Source organism: Desmodus rotundus, chromosome 6 (genome assembly GCF_022682495.2).
Source record: "Desmodus rotundus isolate HL8 chromosome 6, HLdesRot8A.1, whole genome shotgun sequence".
Taxonomy (NCBI): Eukaryota; Metazoa; Chordata; class Mammalia; order Chiroptera; family Phyllostomidae; genus Desmodus; species Desmodus rotundus.
In genome coordinates, this window is record NC_071392.1 from 132,193,197 (window position 1) to 132,217,381 (window position 24,185).

The 24,185-nt window shown below is 41.3% G+C and overlaps 1 protein-coding gene across 2 annotated transcripts in view; it reads left to right on the plus strand.

Annotated features, from left to right (window-relative positions):
- The window catches only part of SLC24A3 (solute carrier family 24 member 3), a 543,873-nt gene that overhangs the window by 482,311 nt on the left and 37,377 nt on the right, over window positions 1–24,185 (plus strand). For both annotated transcript variants that reach the window (XM_053926044.2, XM_024559437.4), the window contains 4 exons: window positions 6,051–6,104; window positions 11,807–11,940; window positions 15,750–15,910; window positions 16,687–16,957. In XM_053926044.2, coding sequence (XP_053782019.1) covers window positions 6,051–6,104; window positions 11,807–11,940; window positions 15,750–15,910; window positions 16,687–16,957 — 620 coding nt within the window. The remainder of the gene's footprint in view (window positions 1–6,050; window positions 6,105–11,806; window positions 11,941–15,749; window positions 15,911–16,686; window positions 16,958–24,185) is intronic.

The window sequence follows — 24,185 nt, forward strand, 5'->3', positions numbered from 1 at the left end:
ATTTTTCTTGTTGCTATAGCAAATGGGATTTTATCCTGATTTCTGTTTCTGATATTTCATTGTTGGTGTTCAAAACTGCCTTCGATTTCTGAATATTGACTTTGTATCCTGATTTTTTGCCAAATTCATTTATTAGATCAAGTCGTTTTTTGGTGGAGTCTGTAGGGTTTTCTATATACACTATTATGTCATCTGCAAACAATGACAGTTTTACTTCCTCCTTTCCAAATTGTTGGATGCCTTTTATTTATTTTTCTTGTCTGATTGCTGTGGCTAGGGCTTCCAATACTATGTTGAATAGAAGTGGTGAAAACAGGCAACCTTGTCTTATCCCTGATCTTAGTGGGAAAGCTTTTAGTTTTTCCTCGTTGAGTATGATATTAGCTGTAGGTCTCTCATATAAGGCTTTTATTATGTTGAGGAATGCTCCCTGTATTCCCACTTTGCTGAGTTATTTAATCATAAATGGTGCTGTATTTTATTAAATGCTTTTTCTGAATATATTTGTTTCCAGAAACTCTGATTTTTTTCTTTAATCTTTTTATTAACCCATTCATTGTTTAATAGCATGGTATTGAATCTCCATGAGTTTGAGTGTTTTTGAGTTATTCCCTTGGGGTTGGTTTCTAGTGTCAGGCCCTTGTGGTCTGAGAAGATGTTTGATATGATTTCAATTTTCTTGAATTTGTTGAGGCTTGTTTTGTTTCCTATCATGAGATCTATCTTTGAAAATATTCCATGTGCTTTTGAAAAGAATGTGGATTTTGCTTCTTTGGTATGAAAGGTTCCTATATATATCAGTTAAGTCCATTTGATCTAGGGCATTATTCAATGCCACAATATCCTTGTTGATATTTTGTTTGGAAGATCTATCAATTTTTGACAGTGGGGTGTTAAAATACCCTAGTATATGTATGTTGCTGTCTCTATCTTTCTTGAAGTCCTCCAAGATTCTCCTTATTTTTTGGGTGTTCCTATGTTGGGAGCCTATATGTTTATAATGTTTATGTCTTCTTGATGGATTCTTCCCTTGACTATTATGAACTGTCCTTCTGAGTCTCTTTTTATGGCCTTTGTTTTGAAGTCTATTTTGTCCAATATAAGTATTGCTAGCCCAGCTTTTTTTTCCCTGTCCATTTTTGTAATATTTTTTTTCTAATCTTTCACTTTCAGTCTGTGTATGTCTTTTGTTCTGAGGTGGGTCTCTTGTAGGCAGCATATGTGTGAGTCATGTTTTCTTATATATTCAGCTACCCTATGTCTTTTCATTGGAGCATTAATCCATTTACATTAAAGTTATTATTGATAGGTACTTTTCATTGTCATTTTACTCCCTTTGTACCTTTGTTCCTTTCTCTCTCAGTGTTTTTCTTCCTCTTCTTAAAGCAGTCCCTTTTGTATATCTTGCAGTGCTGGTTTGGTGGAGGTGTAATCTTTTAGCCTTCTTTTGTCCAGGAACCTCCTTACTTGGCCTTCCATTTTAATTGAGAGCCTTGCTGGATAGAGTAGTCTCAGTTTCAGGCCTTTGCTTTTCATCAATTGGAATATTTCATGCCTTTCCCTTCTGGCATGTAATGTTTCTATTGATAAGTCAGCTACTAGCCTTATCAGGGTTTCTTGTATTTTACTTCTTGTTTCTCCCTTGCTGCCTTTAGTATTCTCTCTTTGTCTTGGAATTTTGCCATTTTAATTATGATGTGTCTTGTAATGGGCCTCTTTGGGTTCCTCTTGTGGGACCCTTTCTGCTTCCTGGACTTGTGTGGCTTCTTCTCTCATCAAATTAGGGAAGTTTTCCGTCATTAATTTTTCAAACAGGTTTTCTATCCCTTGCTCCTCTTCTTGTCCTTCTGGTATCCCTATTATACAGATACTATTCCATTTCATATTGTCCTGCATTTTTTTAAACCCCTCTTCATTTTTTTCAGTCTTTTTTCTTTTTCTTGTTCTTTTTCGGAGGTTTTTTCTACTTTGCCCTCCAGCTCACTGATTCGATCCTCTGATTCATTGAGCCTGCTTTTGATTCCTTCTACTGTTTTCTTTAATTCAGAAAATGTGTTCTCATTTCTTCTTGGCCCTTGTTAATTGTTTCTATGTCCTTTTTTATGCTGATATAGTTTGCATTAAGTTCCTCATAATTTCCCTGTAGTTTTTGGTAGTTTGCACCGAGTTCATTGAGCTTCCTTATAACTATTGTTTTGAACTCAATATCTGATAGTTGACTTTCCTCTATTTCATTTAGCATTCTTCCTGAGGATTCCTCCTTTCCTTTAGTTTGGGGGTTGTTTCTTTGTCTTCCCATTGTTTGTGGGACTCTTCTTGTTTGCTTCTGTTTCTTAAATTGATCTGTTTTGACTTTCTGACTTTGTGGTGTGAACTTCTATGGTGGGAGGCCTGTGAGATACAGTGGTGCAGTCTCCTTGATCACCTGAACTTGATGTTCTTGGGATGTCCTTTATGCCTTTTATGCTGGTTTTCTGGATGTAATTGAACTTGATTGTTGTTGGGTTGTTCTTTCATGGCTCCTTCCCTGCTGCTGGTTGACTGAGGGTCACTTCGCCCACCATGTCTTGTGTGCTTTTGTACAGGTGCTGCCTGAACAAAACCACAGAGCCCAAGAAACAAACCCACATCTGCAAATATAACTGTCCCCCACTACTACCAATAGCTAATGAACAGTACTGCTTATTAATAAGTACTGCTCATTAATACTGCTAGTAGCAGTATTAATACGGGTGTAATGAATTAATACTATTATAAGAGAAGAGAGTGGATATGAGATGACCTACTGAAAGAGAAATGATTTTGAGACAGTAGAGGGAGTAGCACTGATAAGATTTGGGAGTTTGAGCAATGGAAAGAGAGAAGGTAAAGTTTACCTCATGAATAAATAAAGGGAGTGAAGACTGTTGGATAGAGTATGAGAAGGGAAGCATATAACATTAGGTTTAAACAGAAATTAAAGTAGTATAAAATAAAATAAAGTGAGAGACAGAAAGAAAAAGGAAGGAAAAATATTAAATAATTAATATAATATAGGGGCCAAATTGGAAAGAAAGATCCATCAGAGTACTATCAACAACAAATAAGCTAAAGTTAATATAGGTGGTATGGAATAAGAGGGAAAAAAGAAACAAAGAAAAGTCTAAGAGATGTTTAAAGGATTGGAAAGTGATTTTGTAATGATACAGGGAGAGGGAATACTAAGAGTGAGGAACAAAAACTAGACTAAGTGAGGGAAAAATTAAAATTTGGGATGTAAAGGAATAGAAAAAAATGAGAATAAAGAAAAATAAAGGGCAGGATGAAAGAGAAATAGAAGAAAGATGACAAAAATATGCTAAGAAGGCTTAATTAAAATTTGAGTAAAAAAAAAAAGAGTAGGAGAGAGGTCCAGTAAAATTTGTTATTTGAAATACAGAATTAGTGAAGCTCTAGTGATAACCTTGATAAACAATGCAACAACAACTACCCTACCCACAACCAACTAGCAAGGTTTGTTACAGGTTTAGAGAGAACACGGGTATTTTGGTAGCTGGACCAAAGGATGAGAAATGACCCTGGACCAGAGAATTCATTTTGAGTGTCTGGACAGCGGGGAAATAGTAAGAGTGTGGAATGAAAACAAGTTGTAGCTAGAGAGAAAATCAAATTTGAAATGAGAATATTGCAAGGAAAGAGGAAGGTAAGATGGGCTAAGAGAAGGGAGGGGCAAAATATGTGAATTGAAATACACTATAGTATAACATCTAGTGACTTATTATACAGATTTGCTAGATGAGAAATGAATGTTATAAAGCTATGCAGGAAAGAAAATAACACAAATCATGAAAAAGACCACAGTGGCTTTTGTATTGGTAGTCTCTTGTAATTAGCACTGTTTTTTATCTTCCTGGATCTGCCTCTGGTGATGTCAGATCTTGACCCCATCTGACCTTAGGCAGCCTGTTGGATACTTCTAGTGATCAGCTGTCACTGGCTGTCTCTTTCAATTGTTAATATGGTCCCTCTGCACTCAGCAGTCAGATTTAAGCACTGTAGGGCAGGGCTGAATCCCTCCTGCAGTGGGGCTGTTGTTTCCCCTCAGGTACCTGCTGTTTGGAGGGGAGCCGTCTGAGCAGGATGGTTGCTGCGTTTGGGGGTGGCTCAACTCGAGATCCCTGCAGCTGCTTTCTCAGTTCTCTCCCCAAAGCCTTTGTCCCCAGTCTCTCTTCAAGTCTCTCTAGTCCACTTTGCCCCTCCTTTGCCAGTGATCTATTGTCTCTGGCTGTCTCCTTCGGTTGTTTATCTGGTCACTAGGACTCAGTAGTCAGGCTTAAGCACCAAAGGGCCATGGCAGAGACCCTCCTGGGGTTGGGGCTATTGCTCCCCCTCAGGCTACTGACACTCACAGGGGAGTGGTCTGCCTGAGCATAAAGGCTGCTGACATCTGGGGGATGACTCAGCACCAGATCTGGTGGCTACTCTCTCCAAGTTCTCTCCCCAAGGCTTCCATTTCCAGTCTGTCCTCAGGCATCTCCAACCCACTCTGCCCCTGACTTTGCCTGAGCCCCGGGTAAGTGGTTGCAAATGAAAATTTGTATGTCGGCCCTTTAAATGGCCTTTGTGTCTCTGACCATCTGTCTCTGGCAGAGAGCAACCCTGCTGCTTTTTCCACTGGTTGTTATCTATGTACTTTTGTGGCTGTGATGTTCTAGGCTAGGAATCCTAGCTTAGGGTTTAGACCCCAATCTTCTTTGGGGGATCCAACCAACTGCTTAATTATCCCACCCACACTGCCACCCATGGGTGCCCAGCCAGACCTCTTGAGTCTCCACCACACTCCTTACCAGACCAGTTGTGCTGAAGCTGGTTCTGTATGTCCGAAGTTATATGCTTCTCTCTGGCTATTGCTCAGTTGTTTGCTCCGGGTGGTTTCTCCATAATTGAGTTGTAATTCCATATTTGTCCTGGGAGGAAGTCAGTGTGATTCCCATTCATTCCTCTGCCATCTTCCTTCAGTCCTGCATAATCATTCTTCCTGGATGCATGGTAGTCCATTGTATAGACATACTTAACATATGTGTATAACCATTTTTGCTCCTTTCCTATAACCATTTTGCTTCTTTCCAGCACTTCACTTTTATAAACACCACTGCAACAAAAACCCTTGTGTGTGCATCCTTTTTATATTTCACCACATATTTTCCTAGGGTCAATTTCTAGGCATAGAACTTGAAAAGAAAAAAAGGAGGAAAGGCATAACCTACAATTTCTTCATAGACCATTCTCTAGTAATCTTTTCTGGAAGCCAAAATTACACCTTCAGTTGGTTGATAATTTAATTCTACAACCAAAAGGGAATTTAGAAATCAAGTTCCCTTTGTTTTTTAGTTGGAAGAAGTTACTAAAATAAAGAAAATAAAAGTATTCAAATTATCAGAATTTCAAAATACATTTCAGTGGGTTTTATTATTCTTTTTCTCTTGACCATTTTGACACTCATTCATTCTTATCTTTCCTGTTGACCCCTTCCCTGAAAGGTTTTCTCTGTCTCTGTGTCCCTCCCTCCCTCTGCCCACCCCCGACCCTGCCACTTTCTTCCTCTTGCTCTACTTATGCCTTGCTCCTGTGTATTCAGCAATCCCTCAGTTGTGCCTATCTATTCCTGTCATTTGCTCTTTGTACATATAAATAGTTTTAGCAAATGATTAAGCTGTGGACAGATTTATAAATATAAAGGCCTATATTCAGCAATATTATGAAGGCTCACTGCATTCAAAGAACTCCTTTGGAAAAAAAAAAAAGATCTCTTTTGGGTAAGTGCATAACAGAGGAAGGAGCATTTTTTTTTTAGGTACAGAAGAAAAAGAGAATTGAAAGCTATACGCAGTATAGAAACTGTCTGTAGACCAGGAAACATTTGTAACCAGTCTGCATGTCTGCCTTATCCTTGCTATGCTTGTCAGGTTTAACTGCCATTCACATTAAATACGTTTTTAAAGATAGGCTAATGTATTGCCCATCTGCCTATGGTGACTTTCTTTAACTAGCCTGTCTTGGTGTATACACAGGTGGGAGTCATTAGTCCTTGTGCTGATGTATCTTATCTACATTGTCATCATGAAGTAAGTAAAATACCTTCTTAGTTTCCTTTTTAAAACTTTTCCCTACATTCAACATTATGTGATAATGTGCAAAGAGGAACAGGGGAGAAGGTAGATACCTGGCTGGCTTTCAATCTATATTGTCACAAACTCAACTGGCTTCCTTGGCAACCTGCTGTGAATCATTGCAGCTTTGATTAGTAGCAATAGCAAAGACCCTTCCAACCCATGTGTAATGGTGGAATCAAAGCTTGTGTTTAATTTGAGGAATCACACAAGAGAAAGGTCTCTTTAAAACCTGGCAACCTAGCCTTTAGTTGTTTCTTCACTTTTATAACAAGAAAGGAGGTAAAATTTAATTACCTATGCTTCTATGTAGGATGATAGAAGGGACCAGAGCTAATTAAAAGATTACTAAAACCATGGATCAAATATTTGTGGACTTCCATTATCCATATGGTCCTTTGGTACTGTGTAAAAATGACCCCAAAACTCAGTGGCTTAAAACCATAAGCATGTATTATCTCATACAGTTTCTGAGAATTAGGCACCCAGAGCAGCTTAACTGGAGAGTTCTAGCTCAGGGTTTTTCATGAGATTGCAGATGAGAGGTTGGCCAGCGGGGGGCGTCATCTACTTGACTGGGGCTCCAAGATGGTCCACTGGCACAGCTGGTGAGTTGATGCTGGCTGTTGGCTGCAGGCCTCAGTTCCTCACCACATGGGCCTCTCCTTAAGGCTACTCAAGTGTCCCCCACACAGGAGCTTCTAGAGAGAGCAAGAAGGACCCTAAAATGCCTTTTATAATCTACACTCATAAGTCACACACCATCACTTCTGTCATACTCTGTTTATTAGAAGCAAGTCACTAAGTCCAGTCCACATTCAAGGGGTCCGCTTTGCCTTTTGAAAGGAGGAGTGTCAAAGAACTTGTGGATATATTTTAAACCCACCACATCATATGTTCTTTTTCCCCATGGAGTCTGGAGAGCTTGCTATTCGTATCAAGAATTATACTGTGCAGATGTTCCTCATAACTCTAAAGTAAAATGTAAGCACCAAGGTTGTGCTTACTCAACCTGCTGGCTCATCTTTTTGCCAAGTACCATTGAGATGAGGAGCTTATAAATAGTGTGGAGATGTTCTGTGCTACAGCTGCCTGTCCCCATGGGGCTGTTTCTTTTCCTCTAAACTGGCCTGAACTTTCCCTAGCATATGTGACCACAGGAGTGACTACCTTCTCAAGGGGCAAAAATGTAGAATGCTTTCAGAAATTGCCAGTTTGGACATATCAGGTAACAGTCTGAAACTGACATGTCAACTTTTTCTTGCTGTGAGACCTGACAATAATTACTTTTGGCCACTCCTGGCTGAGAGACCTGTTCGGAGAAATCAGTGTGGCCATTGGCAAAGGTCGCATGAACAGTGAAGTTAGGACCTGGCTTGGCTGATGTCTAGGGTGGACTGTAAGTGGTCTTCCACCAATCCACTCACAATGGCATCCAGGCCTCACCTTAGGAGCTGCCAATGGTCAGTGTGGACCCAACATCTGGGTCTTATTACCGGAAGAGGGCACTTCTAAAGTGTCCTGGTATGGAGTTACCATGAGATAACTGTCCAAGAAATGAGGTGCTTTTACCACTAATCACCTTTCATTTAAAAATACCAATGGATGGACTCCCACAAAAACCAGAGTTGGTCCAGAGGCTTTCCAACACATCTAGATCCCAAAGGAAAAGCCTGTAAAGATGGGAACAGCCATCTTGCTCCCCTTTCTCCCAAATAGCAAAACTACTAGGAAATTGGTGCCACAGTAGGGAGACCTCAACAATACATATGTTCCTCTGGTGTCCTTTTATTTGATTATTAACTTTTAAAAAACTTTATGAAGCTCTAAGTTTAAGTTCCCAAAGAGTCAAGAGTCCCTTTCTTCCCTTTTGAAAAGGTATATTGGTCAATTATTACAAAGAATTGATTGAGTGTCTTCTATTTGCCCCACATCGATCTGGGTTTTCAGTCTAAATTTAGATGAAAGCATATCCCATACTGAATTCGCTAGAGGGTCCACAGAATAAGGTCTTCAAAACCAAAGCTAGTCTAATAGGAAAGTGGGTTGAAGGATTTTGCGAGTACATCTCCTATGACCACTGCACCCCTCTACCAAGCCAACCTACATCCTGTGAGTTGCTGGCGGTGCATGTGGACATTAAGAGAACACAGAGAACAATTTCTCTCCTCTCTTCCAAATCATAGCCAGTGTGAAAGCTAATGAGGTGTGTTTCCTCTGATACCTCAGCTTTACCAACCTTCCAGCTGTTTAAACCAGCAGGATACAAATAAAATAGCAAGGGCAGCTACTGTGCTCACAAAATTTTCTACATAAATTCTGGTCCTAAGTTCTAAATTGAATTCTCTGTCTTTGGCCATCCCCCCTCTGCAATCAGAGGCTTTAATCATTGGGTTTTATAGAATCTGATTTATAAAATTGCATGCTTCACAATAAAATAGCTTTAGGGTGCAAGCACAAAATTTAAAACACTCAATTAAAAATATAAAACAGAGCAGCAGCAGTTAAAAATGCATATATTAGAATCATCAGCTGCCTCCTGGGTAGATGCTTTAAAATGACTTTAAACATTCTGTCAGGAGGTCAAAAAGCAATTCAGTTTGGCCAGAAACTTCATGGGAGCATGAGGCATACCTGGCCTTAGTAGGAATTGATTTCTGTACATCTGGGTCACTTCTTTGGAATTTGGTTCCCAGGTGAGGCAATATGGTCTGGTGGTTAAGAAGAAGTGCTTCACATTAAGCCCTGGCCGTAGAGCCTACTCCGCCACTTCCTAGCAGTGGGATATTGGCCAAGTTATTCAGCCATTTTGAATCTTAGTTTCCTCTTCTACGAAACAGGGTTAGTAATACTTCATACCTCAAAGGTTTTTGTAAGGATGGGATATGACAGCATAATTATTAACCAATATCTAGTTTCAAGAAAGTTTTCATATTACTATATATAGTATTATTATCCTGTTATCCAAATCCAAATAAATGTATAACACAGAGTTGTACTTTAAAACCAAACCTTCATGCAAGTCAGTATTTCTATGTGGAAAGTGAATCCTGGGTCAAGATGATAGAAACACTTCCCCTCCCACATAGCTCTTTCAGTAGGGCAAGGCACTCTTGTTGAGTCTAGAAAGCAGGGAGATCTTTTCATTGAGAAGAATATTGAATATATTTTTTAAAAAGTCAACAAAATAGTGCAGCAATTTTCTACCAGTGTGCCACGAGAATTTATAAAACAGGCAATAACTGACAATTTACTCAGGGGCATTGACCCCTTTTGCCTTGGATTGTCAAATTTAAAAATGACCACACCCAACACAATAGCTTTCTGGTGTGAATGAATCAAAATTATACCTTTTATTTTTTTTGTCAGATTGGCAAAAAGTGTATGTTTTGGTGTGCCACAGAATTTCTTTATTTTTAGAGAGAGGGAAAGAAAAGAAGAAAGAGAGGGAAAGAGAAACATTGATGTGAGAGAGAAACATTCATAGGTTGTTTCTCGTTTGTGTGCTGAATGGGGACCAAACCTGCAACCTGGGCATGTGCCCTGACCAGGAATTGAACCAGTGACCTTTCACTTTGCAGGATGACACCCAACCAACTGACCCATACCAGTCAGGGTGGTATGCTACAGAAGTTTAATAATTAGTTTATGTGTACCATGAGAGATAAAATGTTGAAAATTGCTGAAATAGTGTGATCAATCCCAAGTGCTCATTACCAGCCCCAACCACCATCCACCCACCTTTGCTCCATCCACACCCCTATCTATTTCCTTCCTTCCATATAACTTGAAGCCCTCAGACATCAGGCCAATTCATCTATAAAAATCTTTATTTGTCCCTAAAAGGACTTATTTTTTAACATAACATCATAATTATCACACCTAAAATTAATGATGTTTTCAATATAATTGAATATCTAATCAGTGCTCAAATCTTCAATCATCTCCTAAACATTTTTACAGGTTTATTGTCATCTCATAAATGTCATAAATATTTTAAAAATCAAAATCCAAATAAATGTCTTTATTACAATTGTTAGTTCCATGTTTTGGATCTCTTTTAATCTATAAATTCCCCCTCTATTTTTTTTCTTTCAATTTATTCTTCAACAAAGTTGAACTATTTGCTCTACAGAGTTTTCCACAGTTTGGAAATTGTTGATTACATCCTATGGTGTAGTGTAGCCCATTCCTTTGGCCTCTGTGTTTCCTATATGTCAGCTATCTATCTGATTCAGGTTAGACTGTGACCCAAGGGGTAGTGAGTTCTCCCATCAACAAGCACACTGATGTCTCCTGTCTCTCTGTGATATTGGCAGCCATTGATTCTCAAAATCTGGCTCCATTATTTCTTTAGAGTTGCACAATAGTACTGTTCTAATTACATTTCTTTCCTCTTATAAACCTTGAGCATTCCCCAGGATTGGCCTGTCCATTTCTCTTTTCACAGCCACAACCATCATTTTTGACTAGTGTTCTGTTCCCTGTAATGCAATGTAGGAAGAACCTCACACTCCCAGGGAGTACAGGAAGTGCTCATGGAAGAGAAGTCCGAGTCACAGAGAGCTCCTCTGTCTGTACCATAATGACTGTCCTGTCCCATATGCCCACCCACCCACAGCTGCACTGACTAAAGAACAGGTATAGGGTACTGCAGGAGGGCCTCTTGAAAGCCTCTTGTCTGTAGCAGCAAAGGTGATGAGGAAGAGAAACTTGTGTGGTGAGGCACAGATTGAGTGGCCTGCCAGCTGGCAATTTAGAGTTGTCATACCTGTGTGCCATTCCAGAGGGAGTCTAGAGACCAAGTTGGTGGGATTCCTTAATGGGATATCCCATGGCCAGTAAGTCACTGAAGCCTTTAGGTCTTTGAGTAGCAAAAGCAACAGTGGCCTACAATGCCCTGGAAAACCTGCCCAGCTGTGTTCACCCTTGAGCTTTCTAGGATTCCTCTCTGGGAGCCTTCTAATACTAAAGATGAAGGGACCAGAATATTTTACCCTCCAAAAACATCCTAGGAACTTATATGAGCTTCTTCCGTTGCAATACACTTGTAAGAAGCACTGCACAATGTTTTCATTCAGTCGTTCTGGCAAATCATACCCCAGAATTTTTTCATAAAGCCAAGAACCCATCAAACCTGAAATTATGGCATAACAGTAACAGAGATTCACAGGATTTCAAACTCTGACCTCAGAAAACCAAAGACAGACACCTAGACTGTCAGCCCAGGATAGCAGCATGGATAAGACACCTTCTCCTTTCCCCACCAAGTGTGTCCCTGACAGCAAAGGCCCTGGAGATGTGGCCCAGAGAAGGTAGACCTTCCCCATCCCACTGAGTCTCATCACTGTCCTTCCATGCATAGATTCCAAGTGAGGAAACTCCATCCCAGAAGTGCCCCCATCGACACTGAAAAGAAAACAGTGTATCACTATTTATTTATGTAATGTTGGTTTTCTTTTCACATACCATATATCCTTAAATTGGAAAATAGGACAGGTTGTATATTATGAGGGGATATAGGATGACAGAAAAATAATAACTAGAGGTGTGGGATCCCCCACAATGCATCCAGGCTTCAGGGACACTTGGTGGGAGTTGGAAAATGGAGGAACAGCAAATGCTGATGGGTTCTCTTCTCTTACTCCTTTGCTTAGATACAACGCTTGCATACATCAGTGCTTTGAAAGGAGGACGAAAGGTGCTGGAAACATGGTCAATGGCTTGGCCAACAATGCTGAAATCGACGACAGCAGCAACTGCGATGCAACTGTGGTGCTACTCAAGAAAGGTAACCAAGGAGAGCCTGTGTCCAGGAAGTAAGTGCTGGGAAGCCAGCCTGGATGCCCTCACTCATGGCTGCAATGGGGCACTGCAGCTGGCCTGGAGAGGGTGCTGCCTCTCTAAGGCAGAGAAGGTTCTTGTCCTCCCTCCCTCCCTTTGGCTACACCATGGGGCAGTGTCATACCTGGTGATGAGCCGATTCAGAAAGCCCCATGCAAGTTCTTGGGCAAAACATTTACTGGGAGTGACACAGGGAAATTAGGACATGATGGTAAAGGAGAGAAGACTCTGGGTTTTGCAGTATTGATTCTGTCACATTCTGGCTGTGTGACCATGAAGCAAGTTACTTAACCACTCTAAGCCTCAACTTTCTCTTCTGCAAAATTGGGATAGTTTTTGTAATGAGTAAAGAAGATAAAGTATATAAAGTACTTTATTAATGATAGTTGTTATTAATATTATTATTTTCGAATTCACTTCCAGGCTACATTATCACATTTTCTAAGTGGCAAAATGACATAGATAATTACCTGTTTTTTCAAAGTAATTTTTTTAATATATTTATTGATTATGCTATTACAGTTGTCCCATTCCCCCCCACACTCCACTCCATCCTGCCCACCCCTCCCTCCCACATTCCCCCCCTATAGTTCATGTCCATGGGTCATACTTATAAGTTCTTTGGCTTCTACATTTCCTACACTATTCTTACCCTCCCCCTGTCTATTTTCCACCTATCATTTATGCTACTTATTCTCTGTACCTTCCCCCCCTCTCCCCCTCTCACTCCCCTGTTGATAACCCTCCATGTGATCTCCATTTCTGTGGTTCTGTTCCTGTTCTAGTTGTTTGCTTAGGTTGCTTTTGTTTTTGTTTTAGGTGTGGTTGTTAATAACTGTGAGTTTGCTGTCATTTTTACTGTTCATATTTTTTATCTTCTTTTTCTTAGATAAGTCCCTTTAACATTTCATATAATAAGGGCTTGGTGATGATGAACTCCTTTAACTTGACCTTATCTGAGAAGCACTTTATCTTCCCTTCCATTCTAAATGGTAGCTTTGCTGGATAGAGCAATCTTGGGTGTAGGTCCTTGCCTTTCATGAGTTGGAATACTTCTTGCCAGCCCCTTCTTGCCTGTAAGGTCTCTTTGGAGAAATCAGCTGATAGTCTTATGGGAAGTCCTTTGTAGGTAACTGTGTTCTTTTCTCTTGCTGCTTCTAAGATTCTCTCCTTCTGTTTCATCTTGGGGAATGTAATGATGATGTGCCTTGGTGTGTTCCTCCTTGGGTCCAGCTTCTTTGGGACTCTCTGAGCTTCCTGGACTTCCTGGAAGTCTATTTCCTTTGCCAGATTAGAGAAGCTCTCCTTCATTATTTGTTCAAATAAGTTTTCATTTTTTTGTTCTTCCTCTTCTCCTTCTGGCACCCCTACAATTCGGATGTTGGAACGTTTCAAGATGTCCTGGAGGTTCCCAAGCCTCTCCTCATTTTTCCGAATTCTTGTTTCTTCATTCTTTTCTGGTTGGATGTTTCTTTCTTCCTTCTGGTCCACACCATTGACTTGAGTCCCAGTTTCCTTCGCCTCACTATTGATTCCCTGTACATTTTCCTTTGTCTCTCTTAGCATAGCCTTCATTTTTTCATCTAGTTTACGACCAAATTCAACCAATTCTGTGAGCTTCTTGATTACCGGTGTTTTGAACTGTGCATCCGATAGGTTGGCTATCTGTTCGCTGCTTAGTTGAATTATTTCTGGAGCTTTGAAGTGTTCTTTCCTTTGGGCCATTTTTTTTTTTTTGTCTTGGTGCTTCTGTTATTTAAAGGGGCAGAGCTTTAGGTGTTCCCCGGGGCGGGGTAATGCTGGTCGCTGGGCTGTGACACTGAGCTGTGATGCTGTATGTGAGGGATGGGCCAAGAGGGAGTAATGGTGCCCGCTCCACTCTCCACTGGATTTCAGTCACTCCCTCTGCTATCCACAATCAAATTGGGCCCCTCTGGTGCTGATTCCCAAGTGGGTAGGCTTGTGCACTCTCTAGGCCCCTGTGGGTCTCTCCAATGACCTCTCCTGTGAAGCTGGGAGTTTCTCCTGCTGCCGCCCCAGCCCCCATGGTGTTTTCACTCAGAGGTTTGAGGCTTTATTTCCCCACACTGGAGCCCTGGGTTACATGGTCTGCTTCTCTCCCTGCCATTCATCCGGTTTATCTGTGCATGAATGTGGGGCCGCAGGGTGCTACCCACCACACTGCCTGCCCTGTTCTCTGCCACTCTGAGTCTGGCCCTCTCGGTTTATCTGTGCGCAAATGTAGGGCCGCAGGGTCTGTTAGTGGTCAGACTGCCTGCCCCATTCGTTCCACACTCCGCCAGTCTCGGTCCCGCCAAGGCAACTTGAGTCCTCTCTGCCCCGGCTGCCTGTCTCCGCCCCTCCTACCAGTCTGGATGTATGTTTCTTTTTTATCTCCTTGGTGTGGGACTTCTTGTCGTTGGATTTTCTGTCAGTTCTGGTTGTGCGAGGAGGCGCAGTGTGTCTACCTACACCGCCATCTTGGCTCTACAAAGTAATTCTTATATTTAATATATTCTTGTTAATCAGTTGATATACTTAGAGAACTAATATAGCATTTTCTAATAAACAATGTTCTTTCTCAGAGGAACACAACAATTATCATTTACTTTTGCCTAGAATGTGTTTCTTTTTATTTAATTTTTTTAACTTTCCCCTTGAAATATTTGCACTTATTTCTTCTTGATCCCATTTGGTTGCTTTGCAGGAAAAGCAAAAAAGAAACTAGAAAATCTATAGTTTATTTTCAAATGTATGTCTGACTTTGAAATCTGTGGCTAATTATTAGAATTTTAAAATCAACTACATGGTATACTTTCTTAATTATATACATGTTTAATTAAAGGCTTAAGATTATTCAGTGCCATCCCACATAAGGATTTTAGTTGTTTCTCTTCTAGGTAGTTTACAACCATAAAAGGAATACTCTTAGGGAAGCAAAGAGAACTACCTAATATTATTTAATGTTTCCAGATATCCTTTCATGGTTTAGTGGCTTGGAAACAGGAGTGAGCACAAAGAGGGCCTGTGGCCAGGTACTCGTGAGCTATGAGTTCATATTGCACATTCCTAGAGAGAGGGGGCTTGGACCTTGATGAAACTTTTTTCCAGCCAGCCATCAAATCAGAACACAAGATTTGCCCAAAGCCCCCTCTGGGCCTTGGGCCTCTGTAATGTGGCCACTCACCCACTTATCCCCTTGTCATCCCTGCTTATAGGCTGGGTTGCAGCACTATGTACCTTTCCCCACCAAATCCTCCACTTAACACTAAAGTCAGTTCTGCAGTTTGTAACCTCTCAGTATGAACATTGTTGATGTTTGTAGGGCATAAAATGTTACTAAAGATTGTAAAGGTCTTTCCTATGCCCCAGATCTGAGTTAAGGGAAAAAAATCCTTTGAAGACAAGGAGGAAGTCTTTGTTTGCTATCACTCATTCTTTCTGTTAGTGAATGAGGCTTAAATTGTTTCATCATTTTAAAAGAGCTATCAGTGAGCCCCAAAAAGCAGACTTTGGCTCTTCTCCAAATTTTGCTCAGCCTTCCCTGGATGGATGGATGGATGGGTGGATGGATGCATGGATGCATGGGCAAATAGGGAGGAGAGAGGGAAGAAAGGAAGGAAAGAGGGGCAGAAAGGCAGATAGGAGGAAAGAAAAAAGGGAAGTAGAAAAAGGAAAAGGAAGAGAAGGAAAACTATGAATATCTTTCCTGGTCCTAGCCTCAATATTTTTATGTTGTATTTTTAATCTCCTTAGCCAATTTCCACCGCAAAGCATCAGTGATCATGGTGGATGAGCTGCTGTCGGCCTACCCACACCAGCTGTCTTTCTCTGAGGCTGGCCTTCGAATCATGATCACCAGCCACTTTCCCCCCAAGACCAGACTCTCCATGGCCAGTCGCATGTTGATCAATGAGGTATCTGGGAAAGCACACCCCATTTGCCACTGGACAGGGGTGGGCAACTGGGAAGGAAAGTTTCCTGGCCTGAAAGTTGAAGCACCTAACTCAACGTTTAACACATTATCCCTCAGCCATTTCTCAGCATCATTGCTTGCTGGGCCAGCTATGCATCCTGATCCTTGTTCCTCCCTCTATGTACTTGCAGACATGGTCCATTTCCCAGTTATACAGAAAAACTCTCCTTTCCCCTTCTATGTACCTTTTTCTTTTCATCTCCCATTTGAATGGAGCCCTCTGATGTGAACTTGAATAGAAGTAGCTGCATATCAAAGTTGCTTTAGTTTAAAATAGTGCTGAGTCTCTGACCTGAATTTTCCTGTATATTCCTTTCTCTGGAGGGGCAGCCTTATTAGTACACTAGTTCAAACACATTTGTGTGGCTTGCTCACATATAGACCAAGAGATTTCTAAAATCTGGAGAAGAAAGATAACATCACAGTGTACAGAGAATCAAGAACCATGATAGAAAACAAGTGCCCATCTGAGATATGGGAATTTTTCTCTTAAGTGATTTGCAAATTCCAGGGGGTCGTGAAAGGTTAATCCTTCCTTCCAGAGGGAGGTTGTCCAAGTTGGTTATTACTTTGAGGAATCTCTTAAGACTTGACTGGAGAGTGTTCTGAAAGCACCTCCATGTCAGCTGCCTGGAAAAGATCCTAATAGTTGGTGTTCTGGGTGTAAAAACTTATAGTCCCTCTGACCATGCTGACAATGTGCCTTTCTCTTTCCAGAGACAAAGACTGATAAACAGCAGGACTTACACCAATGGAGAATCTGAGGTGGCCATCAAAATCCCAATTAAGCACACTGTGGAGAATGGGACAGGGCCCAGCAGTGCCCCAGACAGGGGCGTGAATGGAACTCGAAGGGACGATGTTGTTACTGAGGCCGGCAATGAGACAGAGAATGAGAATGAGGACAATGAGAACAATGAAAATGATGAGGAGGAAGATGAGGATGAGGAGGAGGACGAAGGACCTTACACGCCATTCGACCCCCCCTGTAAGAGGTCCTATGTCTGGGCTGGGGTTGGGGGCTATTTCATGGCCACTGAGTAGATGCCCTTAACTTTGATGATCTTTCTGTCATTTGTTTCAAAGAAGTATGTCTGTATGAACATAGAAATATTTACATTAACATCTGCAGTGGGCAAGACTGTTGTAGAGGGTCTGAATATGATCAGGGTAGCAATGTGTATTCATTGGTTGCAATGTGGGCTTTTGAACCAAATTTATAATTTTGTGGAAAAAGACCTTCTCTTAGCTGCTCTGAGGGACCTTTTGGTGATAAAGAGGAAATACATATGACTCACATCAGCAAAGCAGCTTGGACGCACAAGAAGAGACACTTCACCCACCTTCACCCATCCCATTATAGTTGGCAGGGGGATGTCCTGCTAAGGTCAGCCCTGGGGAACAAATATTGCAGCCCTCCAAGTTGGCGTTGTTTTTCTTCTCACTTCCTGCCTCTCACCCCTATTTAGGTCCCTCCTCCCTGCCAGGACCTGCTGTTTCCAGGCCAGTCATCACAGGAGATACATACCTGGGCAAAAAGCATTCTGGCCCAGCTAAATCTCATACAGAGGGGTTGGCTGAGGAAATCTCTTTGGTACCTCACAGGGGAGGAGCAAGGCCTGGAAGAGCTTTTAGGACCCCAGCCACTAGGGTGGTGTCCTTCCCTCCTGACTGCTACCTCTAACAAAGATTTGGCCATTCCAGTGACCTTGTACCCCCCCCATTAGTATAACAGGTGGCCCAAGCCCAAAGAATTCTGCTTAATTTCTAGACTTTCCAGAAGCTTCTGATTGTTTCAGGAAAGAGTGTACCAACCCAATTCACTTTCACTGTCAAGTATGTGAGGCTTAATTAACACGTGTAACTTCTTCAGGAAGTTTGAATTTATAGGAAGACTTTAAACCGATGCAGATCCTGGCCCGGCCAGGATCCATGTTGTGGCTGAGACGAGACAAATTCACATGGACTTATGAGTCCTGTGGAGGAAAAGGGACAGCATGGCCACTCTCTCAAGAGGAGAGCACCTTGACTCTTGCCTTGACAGGCTTTTATTCTTTTCTGGGCACATTACATTGAGGATGATCCTCATTTACTATGCACAGGTTCACTGCAGGTGATTACCTTTTTACAGACAACAAAGGACAGAATACTGCTAATTACTTCAAAGAGAAGGATGTTACAGCTCAAGGGGGAAAGTGGTTGAACTGGTTACACTCCTTACTTGGGAGGTTTAGCACAGACTTTAGGAACTCAAAGATACTCAGTAAACATTTGCTTCCTCATTTCAGGGTCAGGGAGTTTTAGCAAAAGCAAGTCTCATAGCAGCCTATGTACAATGCAGGCCTGATTCCCCACTGGAAAACCTATCCATGGACGTGGGTCCTGCCCACCAACCTCGCTCCCCGCTGGCTTTTCTGAGTGGGGGCTGGGCCACATTTCCCAGACTTCGAACGGTTCCCCATATTAAATTATGAAGAAGGATTGCTTGATCTACTTGAAAAGCCTTTTAATGCTGAGATATGGGTGCAGAGTGTCAGAACCATGTTTTATTTTCAGGCACAAGGTCCTTTTGTGCTCTTTTTTGTGTCCAGGAGACAGCAAGTAAAACTCAGACCAGAACTGCTCCTGGGGCCCCTCAAGGTTCCTGAGATCTCAGCCTGGTCACGTGCTTACCAAAACTAACCTGAAACATCACCCCAATTCCTATGCTTCAAACCCCCAAACTGCCAAGCCAGAGTTAAATCATTATTTGTTAATAGGCAGTCTTGATAGAAAAAATATATATACCAGGTCTTTATCCATTTTGCTACCTGTCACTCTATTTCTTACAACCTTCTTCCCTATCAAGCAGGACAAAAGCATTTTAAGGATTAAATGAGCAGACACTCTGTTCCTCCCTTGTAAACTCTCATGCTCATTGCCAGATTACCACAGTTTTAGCAGCTTAAGAGGACACCTGTTGAACAGCTCCATGTTCCATAGCACCTGGCACACCTGGCTGGATTTTCAGAGGCCCACAGGCTGAAATGGAGGTGTGGGCAGGGCAGTGGTTCTTTTCAGAGGCCCTGGGAGAACCACTCCCACGCATACTCAGGTTGTTGACAGATGGCAGTTCCTGTGGTTGCACGGCTGAGTCCTGTTTCCTTGCTGGCTCGGGGCCAAGGGCTGCTCACTCTTCCTAGAGGCCATCCACATTCCTCATCGAATGGCCCTTCCACCTGCAAACAAGCAATGGTGTGTTGGGTCCTTGTCACCCTTCTAATCTCCCTGGTGGCCCCTTCTACTTGTGAGGGCTCCTGTGATAGATCATAAGCACAGTCAGGGAACTGATAGCTCTTAAATCAGGGCACAGAATCTTGGGGTCCCACATCTAGAATTCTACCTTCCCCAGCCCCTTTTCAAACTCCACCATCGGCAGCTCATGATCCAGCTCCAGAAACACTCATTTTACTGAAGTCATTCACTGACTAAAGAAACAGTGGGGCCAGGTGCTGTGTTGCCCTCTCAGAAGCCCAGAAGCCCCAAGTATACCCTTCAGGCAGACACCTGAAGATGTGTGTGTGAGACCAGACAGGTTTTCTGGCTCCCAAATGTAACCTTGTTACTTAGTGGGACAAAAGAGCCCCCTTTAGATCACTTGTTCTATATTCCTCATCTAGATGAGACAAACGCCAGACCTAACTGTGAGTTTGTGAAGCATCTCCTCATCTCTGAAATTAGTGTAAGCTGAGGAGGCTCCAGGGCTTCCAGCCACGTTGTCTTCTTCTTTATATGATGGATGACATGGCTGCAGGTGTGGGCTCAGAAATCCTACCTCAAGCTGCCTTCATCTTTCAGAAGCACAGGTCCCAGAGAAGAAATGATGTTCTGTGTGGTCCTGCCCCCCTGGGGTCTCTGCTCCATCTCAGGGCCTCAAGCTGCTGAAACAGGAAACAGAATCCCAAGTTCCTCTACACCCGCCCTTCTCATGTGGGCTTCCTTTGCAAAATGCAGTCCTGATTCAGGCAGTCAGGGTGTGGCCTGTGTGTCTTCATTTCTAATGAGCCCTGAGGTGATATCAGTACTGTTAGTCCATAGGCTACACATAGATGGTGAGGGACTAGAGGCCTGGAGTCACTTCGGTGATCTTCACGGTTCTTCTGAGACTCAGGGACCTAATTCAGACCCAGGTTCTGCCTCTGAAATGGAGAATGGGCCTGTCCAATTGTGACCCTCAGCACTCCTTCACCAGGACCACCCCCTCCAGGTATGAAGCAAACCACAGGGTGCCTGTGGCCAGCAGAGGACACTCAAGGAGCCAAAGGGACAGTCTGGGGAGCCCTGAGCAGGTTCCTCCCATGCTAAGTCCTTTTGGCCTGAAAAAGGTCCAAAGGTGTGCATACAATGAGCATACCTTTTCCTCTCATGATCATCCTACAAGAGCCTGACCTCCTCTGCTCCTGCCACCCAGCTACAGGGCTTTCTTCTTGCCAGGACTTTACTATAGTGGGTATAGTCAACAAGTAATTATGTGGAAGTATATAAATATAGGAATATATATGGCATATGTGTATATGTATGTGTACATGAATATAGGAGTATGTACCTATATAATGTGCACACATGCGATACAATGTATACATATAACACGACTGTATATATACTGTATAAATGTAATATATTGTGTGTTAGTGTACATGCATGTATAGATATTCAAATAATAGTGTATTCTATCATATACACACATGTTAGCATGCATGTTTATGTGTGTATATTTATATATTGAATACATATGTGTTATAGACACCTGTGTCTACTAAATGTGTGTATACATATAAATTATACATATATTCTTATCTTTTTTTAAATTGTTGTTCAAGTACAGTTGTCTCCATTTTGCCCCCACCAATATCTTCCACCACACCACTCACCACTTCCCACCCTCAACCCTTCCCCGCTTTGGCTTTGTCCATGTGTTCTTTATATATGTTCCTTGACGACCCCTTCCCTTCTCTTTCATGTTACCCTCTCCACCCTCCCCTTTAGTTACTAAATTTCAATGTCTCTGGTTATATTTCCCTTGTTTGTTTGTTTTGTTGATTAGGTTCCACTTATAGGTGAGATCACATGGTATTTGTCTTTCACTGCCTGGATTACTTCACTTAGCATAATGCTGTCCAGATCCACCCATGCTGTCATGAAGGGTAGGAGCTCCTTCTTTCTTTCTGCTGTGTAGCATTCCACTGTGTAAATGTACCATAGTTTAGTGATCCACTCATTTATCGATGGGCACCTAGGCTGCTTCCAGCACTTGGCTTTGGTAAATTGTGCTGCTATGAACATTGGGGTGCATAGGTTCTTTTGGATTGGTGTTTCAGGGTTCGTAGGGTATAAACCCAGCAGCGGAATTGCTGAGTCAAAAGGCAATCCCATTTTTAGTTTTCTGAGGAAATTCCATACTGTTTTCCACAGTGGCTGCACCAGTCTGCATTCCCACCAACAGTGCCCTAGGGTTTGCTTTTCTCCACAACCTCGCCATCACTTGTTTGTTGATTTGGTTATGATGGCCATTCTGACTGGTATGAAGTGGTATCTCATTGTGCTTTAATTTGCATCTCTCTGATGGCTAGTGATGCTGAGTATCCTTTCATATGTCTCTGGGACCTCTGTGTGACCTCCTTGCAAAAGTGTCTGTTCAGGTCCTTTGCCCATTTTTTAATCGGGTTGTTTGTCTTCCTGGTGTGGAGTTGTGTTAGTTCTTTATATATTTTGGAGATCAAACCCTTGTCCCAGATATCATTGGAAAATATATTTTCCCTTTCGTTTTGCTAATGTTTTCTTTAGCTGTGCAGAAGCTTTTTATTTTGATGAAGTCCATGTATTTATTCTTTCCTTTATGTCCCTTGCTGTAGGGGACATGTCAGTGAAAATACTGCTGCGTGGAATATCTGAGATTTTCCTGCCTATGTTCTCCTCTAGGATTTTTATGGTGTCACGATTACATTTAAGTCTTTTATCCATCTTGAGTTTATTTTTGTGTATGGTGTTAGTTGGTGAATGAGTTTCATGTTTTTGCATGTAGCTCTCCAGCTCTCCCAACACCATTTGTTGAAGAGGCTATTTTGATTCCATTTTATGTTTATGTCCCCTTTGTTGAGTATTAATTGACCATAGAGACTTGGGTTTATTTCTTTGCTCTCTATTCTGTTCCATTGATCTATGTGTCTGTTTTTATGCCAGTACCAGACTGTTTTGATTACCATACCTTGTAATATATAGTTTGATGTCAGATATGGTAATCCCACATACCTTGTTCTTCTTTCTCAAAATCCTGGAGCTATTCAGTGTCATTTATGGTTCCATATAAATTTTTGAAGTGTTTCTTCTATATCTGTGAAATATGTCATTGGTATTTTAATAGGGATGGAGTTGAATCTATGGATTGCTTTGGGTAGTACAGACATTTTGATGATGTCAAGTCTTCCAATCTATGAACATGGTATATGCTTCCATTTGTTTGTGTCTTCCTTGATTTCTTTCTTTAGTGTTGTGTAGTTTTCTGGGTACAGGTCTTTTACCTCCTTGGTTAGGGTTATTCTGAGGTATTTTATTTTTCTTGTTGCTATAGCAAATGGGATTTTATCCTGATTTCTGTTTCTGATATTTCATTGTTGGTGTTCAAAACTGCCTTCGATTTCTGAATATTGACTTTGTATCCTGATTTTTTGCCAAATTCACTTATTAGATCAAGTCGTTTTTTGGTGGAGTCTGTAGGGTTTTCTATATACACTATCATGTCATCTGCAAACAATGACAGTTTTACTTCCTTCTGTCCAAATTTGATGCCTTCTATTTCTTCTTCTTCTCTGATATTCTTGTCTGATTGCTGTGGCTAGGGCTTCCAATACTATGTTGAATAGAAGTGGTGAAAGTGGACATCCTTGTCTTTTCCCTGATCTTAGTGGGAAAGCTTTTAGTTTTTGCCCATTGAGTATAATGTTGGCTGTAGGTTTCTCATATGTGACCTCTATTATGTTGAGGAATGCTCCCTCTAACTACCACTTTGCTGAGTGTTTTTTTTTTTATCAAAAATGGGTACTGTTCTGTATGAAATGCTTTTTCTGCATCTATTGATATGATCATGTGATTTTTGTCTTTCCTTTTGTTTATGTGATGTACTACATATGTTGATGTGTGAATATTGTTCCTTGTATACCTGGGATGAATCCCACTTGATCATGGTGTATGATCTTTTTGATGTATTTCTGGATACGGTTTGCCAGTACTTTGTTGAGAATTTTAGCATCTATTTTCATCAGCAATATTGACCTATAGTTTTCTTTCTCTGTTGTGTCTTTGTCTGCTTTGGAGATTAGGATGATGCTGACCTCATAAAAAGTGTTTGGGAGTCTTCCATCTTCCTGGAGTTTTTGGAATAGTCTGAGCAGGTTAGAGGTTAGCTCTTCCTTAAAGGTTTTGTAAAATTCTCTGGTGAAACCATCCATCCAGTCCAGGGTTTTTGTGTCCTGGGAGTTTTTTGATTACTGCTTTGATTCTACCAGCTGTTATTGGTCTATGCAGGCTTTGTGCTTCTTCTTCATTCAGTTTTGGAAGATTATATTTTTCTAGAAATTTGTCCATTTCACCCCGGTTTTCAATTTTTTTGGCATATATTTGTTCATAGTAATTTCTTACCATCCTTTGCATTTTAGTGAAATCAGTTGTAATCTGTCCTCTTTCATTTCTGATTTTATTTATTTGGGTCCTTTCTCTTTTTTTCCTGATGTGTCTTTGTAAAGGCGTGCTGATTTGGGGTATCTTTTCAAAGAACCAGCTCCTAGATTTATGGATCCTTAGACTTGTTCTTTTAGTCTTTATGTCATTTAATTCTGCTCTGATCTTGTTTATTTCCTTCCTTCTACTCACTCTGGGCTTTTGTTGTTGTTCTTCCAGTTCTTGTAGATGTAGGGTTAGGTTGTTTATTTGAAATGTTGCCTGTATTGCTATGATCTTCCCTCTCAGGACTGCCTTTGCTCTGTTGCATAAGTTTTGGATTGTTGTGTGTTAATTTTCATTTGTTTCCAGAAACTCTGATTTTTTTTCTTTAATAGTATTATTAACCCATTCATTGTTTAATAGCATACTATTCAATCTTCATGAATTAGAGTGTTTTTGAGTTTTTTTCCTTGAGGTTAGGTTCTAGTTTCAGTCCCTTGTGGTCTGAGAAAATGCTTGAT